We start from the raw sequence: 9,122 nt of genomic DNA on the forward strand, positions 1-9,122 counted from the left end.
GTTAGAGCCCACTAATTAATGGGACCTCTTTATCTTTGGAGTAGAGAATTTTTTCTTCACTAAAGTACATTAATTCTTTTGCAATTTTGGCATGGATTTGTATTTTATCTTGTGTTGCAAGATCATTGCGACATTTAAAATTATAGAGGAGCTTGTGATTTGAGTCGATCAGGCAAGAAAAATCTCTTGTCCTACAATCATAAAGTAGATGAGTAAGGTTGAGCTTTCCTAAAACGGGTTTGTTATGAACAAAGAATACTCTTTCTACTGAAGTAGAAGCTATACTTTACTGGCTTTCTATACTTTTTGCACTTATCTCTACTTTAAAAATACTCGTTAGCATTGTTTCATTTAACCTAAGTTTTGTTAAAAAAATAAAAACCATCGAATATAATTTGCTTTATCCTGAAAATGTATTTCTTTGTGTTTTGTTTGCCACATACCAAATAAATCGTTTTTCAAGATGATGCAAAGTTAAATTTGACAGTAACCATTAGTTATAAAACTAAAAAAAAAAGAAGTATAAGTAAATTATCGTCCAGAATTGTAGAAAAAGTTTCCTTTCATAGGTTAGTGCAGTAAAGCATCTGTACTTAACATGTTTTCCTACATTACTTTTATACTTTGAGTAAAAAGCTTAAGTTGACACTCTAACTTCTACAAAAGTGTTTTTAAACTGTAGGGTTTATATTTGTACTTGAGTAAGTTATACTTTTGACACCTCTGTTAATGAAAATTTTGATTTTTGCTCTTTAAGGTCACTGTTAAGTATGGGGTTGGATCCATAATGGTGTGAACGTATTTCTCTTCAATAGGGGCTGGAAATCTTCTTCTGTATGATGAATGTTTTGATGTTTGCCACCAAAAAAAAAAACCTCAATCATTCTTTTGACAGAATAACGTTCCAAATTAACCAGCAAATCTATAGAAATGGGTCAGTGGAGACTAAATCATATAGCTGCAGAGAAATTGTGCAAAGAGGAAGAGTCAAAGAGAGGATGATGTCATGATTTGTTGGAACAAGGGAAAGATTCAACTACGGTAATAGTTGCACTAGAATGTTTTTTTTTTTTGTTTTTTTTTAATAAAGGTAAAATGAAGGTTTGATTTCTTCTGAAAGCGTTCATCTTTCCCAGGAAGTCGAGTATATAAGGTGCCGGACCACCCATTTTGTGGTTTAAAAAGATATCTGGGTGTTTTAAAACCAATATAAACCACTTTTTTATTTAAACCTTTAAAGTTGCAACTAGAGTTTCCTATTGTCCTTTAAAAAATGGGGGAAAAATGTGTCTAATTAAGATTCAATTTAAATTTTAACAAAAATCAATTCAGACACTTGAAAAGGCAGAAATAAATTCCTAATATCGGAGTAGAAGACAACGGCAGGCCAAGAAGTGTCGCTTATTTAATCACAGCGTTGGCGACCCTAGTTTACAACACAATGGGATTTAAACCAGCATCACATTCTGAACCATTAATGACCTTTATTAATGAACCTTTATATTAACAAGGTCTGTTTTCACCACATGAAACTGTTGAACGTACGACAAAAGACACCGCACATTTTATTTATTCCACATCACTAGAAACCAATAATAAAATATAGTTGTAGTTTGTTTTAAATGCAGTTTTCACAAGAAAAACAGGTGTCGGGTGTAAAAATGACCACGCTTTCATTCACAAGCATCAGTGTTTGATCACAAAGGAAGGATGCAGAGGAGGTCATACAATCAGGTGGGGGTGGGGGTGGGGCATGCCGGCATTTCTCCAAACAGTTGAGGCAGTGAGAAGTTCACATATTTCCTGGTGATTTGTTTTTAGATAGAAAAAGAAATGAATGTGTTAGAAGTTCTCCAAATGCATCTAACAATGCCACCAAGTGGACAGCTGATGTATTATTAGAAAGGTACAAATTCATTATTGGAGAAAAATGCTCCATTAAAACAAAAAAAAAGAATATAAATGTTTCTAGTCTTGGCAGAGCGCCCATAATTTGATTCTCTTACCATCTGGCGGCTGTTTCAGTTTTCATGTCTCATCCCATCAATGAACCATTATTCAGGGGCCATGTTGGCTATTATTAAACATCAGAGGATGCAACTCTGTTTGAAGATTTGCCTTCTTATAAAACCATTGGGTGTTCTTTTTTTGTGCCGTTTCTAGATCAGTAATCACATCTAGGAAGGTGCGAATGACAGTGCAACAAAAGATTTTTTAGTGCTTTCACACAATTCCTCAACAACATGTACCAAACAGGTTTTCACACAGGGAATGCTTCCCAGTTTAAGGTGCGGGCTGAAATATATCCTCTTTTCAGAGCAAACTAATTACACAAGGAAAATATTTTCTTCAAAAGATAAATCATACAATACAATCAAAATGGATAAATAAAATAGCATTAAAATAGTGGTTCAGCCCATTTCCACACAAGGTTAACACATTCATCCTGGTTCTTTGCTATTCCACCACACTTCTGGATTGTTTTAAAAAAAGAAAAGGTTTCCTGATGTAGTTGAAGGACCAGAGTGTTGGAAAAGTGACATTGGCATAAAAGCACAAGTAAAACACTACTGGCAGTTGATTGCATTGAAATTAAGTCGATTAACAGCTGAAGTTGTAAACAGTGATCAACCATAATAGTTGATCGTCATATTTTCGTCTGGATCAAACAAAGAATATGATAGTCTAGGTCGCTTTTCTCCCCCTCTGCTTACAGCAGTTTGTCTAAAAGGTGCTGTATTGTCACTTTCTGTCTGATTTGTGTTGTAAAGTAAAAACAGGAAGCAATTTGGCAATTCCAGCCTTCAACCGACGACAGAACTGGGAATTAGGGGAAGAAAAAAAAAAAATCTAAATTTTAAAAAAGGAAATTTTTTCCCACTCATTCTTTGGCAGTGGTGAAGTGGCATTTTGGCCAAGGCAACATATCAAAAAAGTGCTAAACCTCAAGTAAATGAGCCATTTTAAACCACAGCAGAATACAGTACACTCAACCACAGTATAGGCTGGAATATCCATACCATAAAATCAGACGACGCCTTGCAAAAGTATTCACACGCTTCATACGCTTCTCCAAATTTGGTGACATTACAACATTGGTGAACTTCATTGGGATTTTTTACGAGGGTTTCAGATTCGTTAGGGACCATAAGTCACAAACGTCGTCATGGAGACCAAGGACAGCCGGACAGCACTGAAATCCTTACTGCTAAACACGGCGATGGCAGCAGCATCCTGTGGGTGTGAGTTCTCAATCCTAATAATAAAGCTGCACAATATATCTAATCTCCATCCTCATTTGTAGTAAGAATGATACAATTTTGTTCAATATGACAGGTTTCTATTTTTAACGCCTTTCTTTTTACTTTTGAAAGGCTCTGGCATTTGTAAAGATGGTTTCATGATGGAAAGGAACAAAATATCAGAGAATAGATAATAATCAGTGTTGTCATCACAAAACTCAGCAATAATAAAAGTTAAATGCTTCCCTGAAATCCTTCAGTTCTGCTGGAGGTTTCTTCCCGTTCAAAGGGAGTTTTTCCTCTCCACTGTCACTACAAGCATGCTTAGTATGAGGGATTGTATTTGAGTCAATGAGTCGATGCAATAGACTGGTTTTCCTTAGATAGAAAACTCTGTATCAATTTGACTGTATGATCTGGTTGAACTGTAAAGTGCCTTGAGATGACATGTGTTGTGAATTTGGCGCTATATAAATAAACTGAATTGAATTGAATTCAGCAATGCCTTAAGTTTCTTTTAAGTGCAAAAAAGGTCTCTTCAGTTTACCATAAATATTCGTACCCTAGGCCGGCTTGAAAAATCCAACCTGTACAGAGACGAGGAATGTAGGGAGTTAAGAAAAAAGGCAGACAGGAAAGGAGGAATATAAAGAGGGAGGACACAAGGAAAGACCCAAATAAGAAAAAAAGGCAAGGTAAGGGTAAAAAGAAGGGCCACAAGGAAGGAGACGGGGAAAGGAAGGACACAAGGTGAGACAAAGGCAAATGAAAGAAATTCTGGGACTATAAATACTATTATATATTCCTGTTTTGGTTTTTCATATTTATACCAGCCAGGAAAATACTGAAATCAGATCCCAGACAGCCTCCACTCCCCCAGCAAAAAAATAAATAAATAAAAAAGAAACCACCCTGTTAGAGGATGCTACTCAAAATATTTGAAACCGGGAAGGAGATTCCCTTTCCAGAAAGGTTGAAAGTAAAACCAAGCTGCATTCATCAGCTCAGTTTAAAGCAGACATGTCCTCTGTGACAATGGTTAAATATTGATTTTAGGAAATGCTCTCCCTCTGGTGGGACTGAGTTAATATGAAGACAAAATAAAGAGAACAAGGCAAAGATTTCTCTGTATGTGCTTGAAATGCAACAAAATCCCAATGAAATGCATCAGTGGTTTTAAGGTGACAAAATGTTGAATTAATACATTCTAAAGGCAATGCACTAAACCCTCTACGCATCCAAGGTCTGTTCACCATTCAATGCTGTACACATTGCTATAAATATGGCCACCAATGTGCTCGTCGGTGCTTCACAAGAACATGCATATTAAATAAACGATACTGACTAGAAACCGGATAGGTCGGTGATGCTCCATGGAAAAAAAATGGGAGATGTTGGATAACGGGGAAGAATTTAGGCCAGAAACTGCAAAAAATATCTTTCGAGTCAGGCTCAGGGTGCAACAGTGCAATTACTGTCAAGAGGAAGAGTTGCTCTTGCTGTTGTCGCGAAACAGAGGGGCGGGGCCTGTCCAGGCACGGTAGACCAAGACCAAGCTGAGCGCCAGAGCCCACGTGCGGACGGGAGACAGGAAGAAGGCCGTGGCGCCGTAGGTCTCCAGGAGGAAGTAGCAGGAGTGGGCCTGCCAGCCGAGCAGCAGCAGCATGAGGAGGTGCACCGCCAGAGTCCGACAGCGGCGGCCCGGCCGCACCAAGTGGGATCGCAGGGTGTTGCCGTGGGAACGGTGGTAAAGGCTCCAGCAGAGGTAAAAGGTGAGGGGAATGTTGAAGAACAGCAGCTGATAGAAAGATAATGAGATTACACTAAGTAGTTATCGTCTAATCACACAGGATAGGCATTCACACTTTAAACAATCTAACACACAAGTTTGTTTTAATGGTGGTCTCATGGTGGGATATACCTCCAAAAGTGGCTACAAGGTAAGGTTTTGATACTAAAAAAACAACAAAACAGCAAGCTAAGGGTATTGCTATAAACATTCCGATTGTAGCACACATATAAAAAAAAAACACTTCCTAAGGAGTCTTTACATAAACACAAGAGAGATAGAGAAGTGGTCAATAAAATCAATAGCCTTACTTGAATGACTCCCACAACATAAGTGAGACTTCCTTCCAGGAAATGGCCATCGACGAACACGCCGAAGGCGAAGCAGGCGCCGCTGTGTCCATCTATCAGCTCCCCAACGAACCACGGACCTGACAGGAGGCACGTTAACATCTTATCCTCAGTTACTCAGTTACAGAGAAATACTGAAGAGGTCCTCCGTACAGAACGGCTATACTGAGATTAAGATTTAGGGGATTTTAAAAGGAATTAGCTCTTCTGGGTTTAGTTAAGGGTCATCAGATTAGTAATCCTGGTATCAAGAGGACCTCAATGACTTAGAATATCAACCAAAACCTGATTTCAAATAATGATACACTGATTTGAAAACCTGAGCTGATATTTGTATCTGATAATAATACAGCTGTTATGGATGATAACCAATATTCGACATTATATATTTCCCTATCCTTTGGACAATGTGGAAAAACTGCGCAGAGCTGACATTGCTTCTCTACTTCAGTTAACATCTGATTCCTGGTCAAACAATTTGAGACCAATCAGCTTCCAATGATCTAGTCAGAAATACGTTCATGCCTGCCCTGCTCTACTACCCAGATTGACAACGATCTGACTAAATATGAGTCTGTACTGCGTTTCCAAGAATTGCTAAATATAATATTGATCAACACTCATTATTTTATTACAGGATAATATCTGCATGTAAAGTCTATGGGGCACCATGGGGATCAGAATTAAATGAACACCCAATCTCCAAAATATTACAATAAGCGCCCAAAAGGATACTGTCATATTTATATAAGAGACTTTTAGATCAGAACGAAGTATTTTCAGCAGGAATGCAAATGTGGGATGAGGAATTGCCGACTGCTTCTTTCAAATTGAGTTGGGATAGGACTTGGCAAAATGTTGACAGAGCCTCAAAAAACCCTAATCATTAGGGGTGTAAATAATAATAATTTTGTATCGATGCGTCGATCCAACAGCCGACGATCCAATGCTTCAATACCTCCGCAAGATAATCGATTCATGTTTTTTTTTTCCTCCGGTCTATTTTTATCCATTTGCTCCTGGGCGTAATTCTCCCTCCCGTGCTACGGTGGCGCTAAACCTATTTTGCCCTCCTACCGCGCTTCCTGGTTATACTCTTACAGCAGTGTGTTGCAGTGAGCTTGATGCAGACATTTTTGATTTATGCTCAATATTGAAGCGTGGTCTGTGCTACACGCTGTGGGTCTAGATACGGCCGAGGCGGCGAGGAAGTGGGGGCGAGTTTAGTCCGACGACGGAGGGACATGAGGGCCAAAAAGAGTGGAGATCCAGGAGGAAAAAGGCTCCCAGCGTTCTCGCGCACCTCGCTCTTCTAGCAGGTCAAACTTCACGAGTTGTTTTCCGCAATTTCGGTCATAAAAACAAAACAAGCCGGCCTCCTGTCTGTGGCACTGTCTGCAGTCAGCTACAATTTGGGAGAGGTGCAGCGGAGCGTCTGTGGAGGGGGCGGGACGTCTGGAGCCGAGGTATTGCATTGCACTCATTGCACTGATTATGTGCAGTATTTTTTGATGCAAGGCCTTTCAGAATCTATAACACAGGGGTATTATTATTTTTCAGTGAATGGGGTTTTAATAGGAATAGGTGGAGTGCAACTTTTCTACTTCTGTTATTTGCTGTTGTTTCTCAAATAAAATGCATAAAGATATTACAGCTTTCATTGATTTATTTCAAATTTGAAACATTGTCTAGCCTGTAAGGTGTTTAAAAAAAACAATTAATCGAATCGTATTGTGGTGTATTTTTGAGTATTGAAAATAATCTAATCGTTGGGTCAGGAAATCGATACTGAATCGAATCGCCATGATGGATGTGATTTACACCCCTACTAATCATTGTTACATTCATTGCCACAGAGCATACTTAAAGGAATAGTACACCCAAAACATGATTAGCCTTCATTTTCTACTCACCCCCATGCTGAACAACACTCTGGAGTACTTTTTTGATATCTCAAATGCATCTGGAGATCTGGGAGGCTTCTTGCTGTCTGCTGACATTCAAATAATGGAGGTCCATGGCGCCCGAGGCAGAAAGGTCCATAAAAGTCCACAAAAAACGTGTCAATATTCCTCCATGCTGCTCGTCCAATGTATTCCAAGTGTCCTGAGTGGGTAGCATCCAGAATTTACTCGAAACAAAGTCATTTAGAATGTTTTTAGAGCATAAACAGTAGTGTATAGGATTTGCTAAAAGCGCGTTCACAAGTCGACCGAAACCGCGGCAGACCAAACCAGACGAAAGTGCGCATTCAGCGCGGCAAAGAACTCATGCTCTTCCTCAACACTGAAGTCCTCAGACATTTTTCTTTCGTTGTTTCTTTCTTTGCACAGGTAAACAGCACATTTCTTCTTCTATGCTTGCATTATCGGCAGAGCAGACGCTGAATGCGCACTTTCGTCTGGTTTGGTCTGCCGCGGTTTCCGTAGACTCGTGAACGCGCTTTCAGGAAATCCTATACACTACTGTTTATGCTCTAAAAACATTCTAAATGACTTTGTTTCGAGTAAATTCTGGATGCTACCCACTCAGGACACTTGGAATACATTGGACGAGCAGTATGGAGGAATATTGACACGTTTTTTGTGGACTTTTATGGACCTTTCTGTCTCGGGCACCATAGACCTCCATTATTTGAATGTCAGCAGACAGCAAGAAGCCTCCCAGATCTCCAGATGCATTTGAGATATCAAAAAAGTACTCCAGATTGTTGTTCAGCATGGGGGTGAGTAGAAAATGAAGGGTAATCATGTTTTGGGTGTACTATTCCTTTAATGCTTCATTTTGTCTCCCAGCAACCATGGGCTCTTTTTTAGCTTGTTGTTTGGGAATGTCCAGCGGTTCAGGCATTATAGGTTAAGAGAGGGATGGAAGGGTGGGAGGGAGGCTGGGAGATAAGGAGGGATGGGAAATGAGGTTAAAACTAAATAATTTTGTACATCAAAGTGTTATTGTTTGATCTGTATTTTGAATAACCACAAATGGCTAAAAATGACCACCATCGGCTGGTTAATTATTAACAAAGTTAAACATTTCAAGTCTTGTTTTTTGGGGATTTTAGTGTTAAGTCTTAAAGCTACAGAAAACCCAAGATCAGGTTTCTCAGAGGATGTGATCAATACATTTAGAGGTAAACTACCAAAGTATTAATTTGGATAAAAATAAAATTAAAGATGCAAAAGTCATTACAGAATGAGAAAAAGCAGGTGACCTACCTAACGCTGTACACAGGTTGAACAGCAGCAGAGAGTAGAAGAAAAGGTCCATTTTACTGACCAGGTGGAGGGATAAACATATTTGAGAGGGGAGTGCTGTAAAACAGAGAGAAACCAAAATGAACGTCCAGCTGCTGGTATCATTTATCTCATCGTGTTTTATGGTCATGAATAGATTAGGACCGTCTGCAACAGTTCACCTCTGCTCAAGGGAAACCGGAGGAACCTGAAGGCGAGAAGCACGCCGACGTTCAGCAACATGGTGATTAGGAAGAGGGCTCGGCCCAGGATGTAGTGGTCTGATAGGAGGATGAAGGACTGAGTGAAACCGAAGCTGGGGGTTACGCTGTCCTCCAGGGTGAAGTGCTGCTCCCGAACAGTTGAACGGCCTGCTGAGTCCTGAAGCAATCAAAACACTCAGTAACTTCCAAAGTAAGTCGTTCTGAAAATCATTTAAGCACCCACCTCCACTTTAACTGTGATTGTGTGCAGCCCAACGAGGTAAAGTGACGGATCCCATAGCAGA

At 39.6% G+C, this 9,122-nt stretch overlaps 1 protein-coding gene across 2 annotated transcripts in view; it reads right to left on the minus strand.

Annotated features, from left to right (window-relative positions):
• Positions 1-4,719: 4,719 nt before the first annotated feature.
• tmem62 (transmembrane protein 62) overlaps positions 4,720-9,122 on the minus strand; it is a 13,787-nt gene continuing 9,384 nt past the window's right edge. For both annotated transcript variants that reach the window (XM_038293390.1, XM_038293391.1), the window contains exons 10-14: positions 9,062-9,122; positions 8,797-8,995; positions 8,597-8,692; positions 5,343-5,461; positions 4,720-5,040 (exon numbers count right to left, since the gene is read on the minus strand). The exon at positions 9,062-9,122 is cut by the window's right edge and continues 99 nt beyond it. In XM_038293390.1, coding sequence (XP_038149318.1) covers positions 4,720-5,040; positions 5,343-5,461; positions 8,597-8,692; positions 8,797-8,995; positions 9,062-9,122 — 796 coding nt within the window. The remainder of the gene's footprint in view (positions 5,041-5,342; positions 5,462-8,596; positions 8,693-8,796; positions 8,996-9,061) is intronic.

This window comes from Cyprinodon tularosa, unplaced genomic scaffold, assembly GCF_016077235.1.
Source record: "Cyprinodon tularosa strain WSP-4 unplaced genomic scaffold, ASM1607723v1 ctg325, whole genome shotgun sequence".
NCBI classification, from domain to species: domain Eukaryota; kingdom Metazoa; phylum Chordata; class Actinopteri; order Cyprinodontiformes; family Cyprinodontidae; genus Cyprinodon; species Cyprinodon tularosa.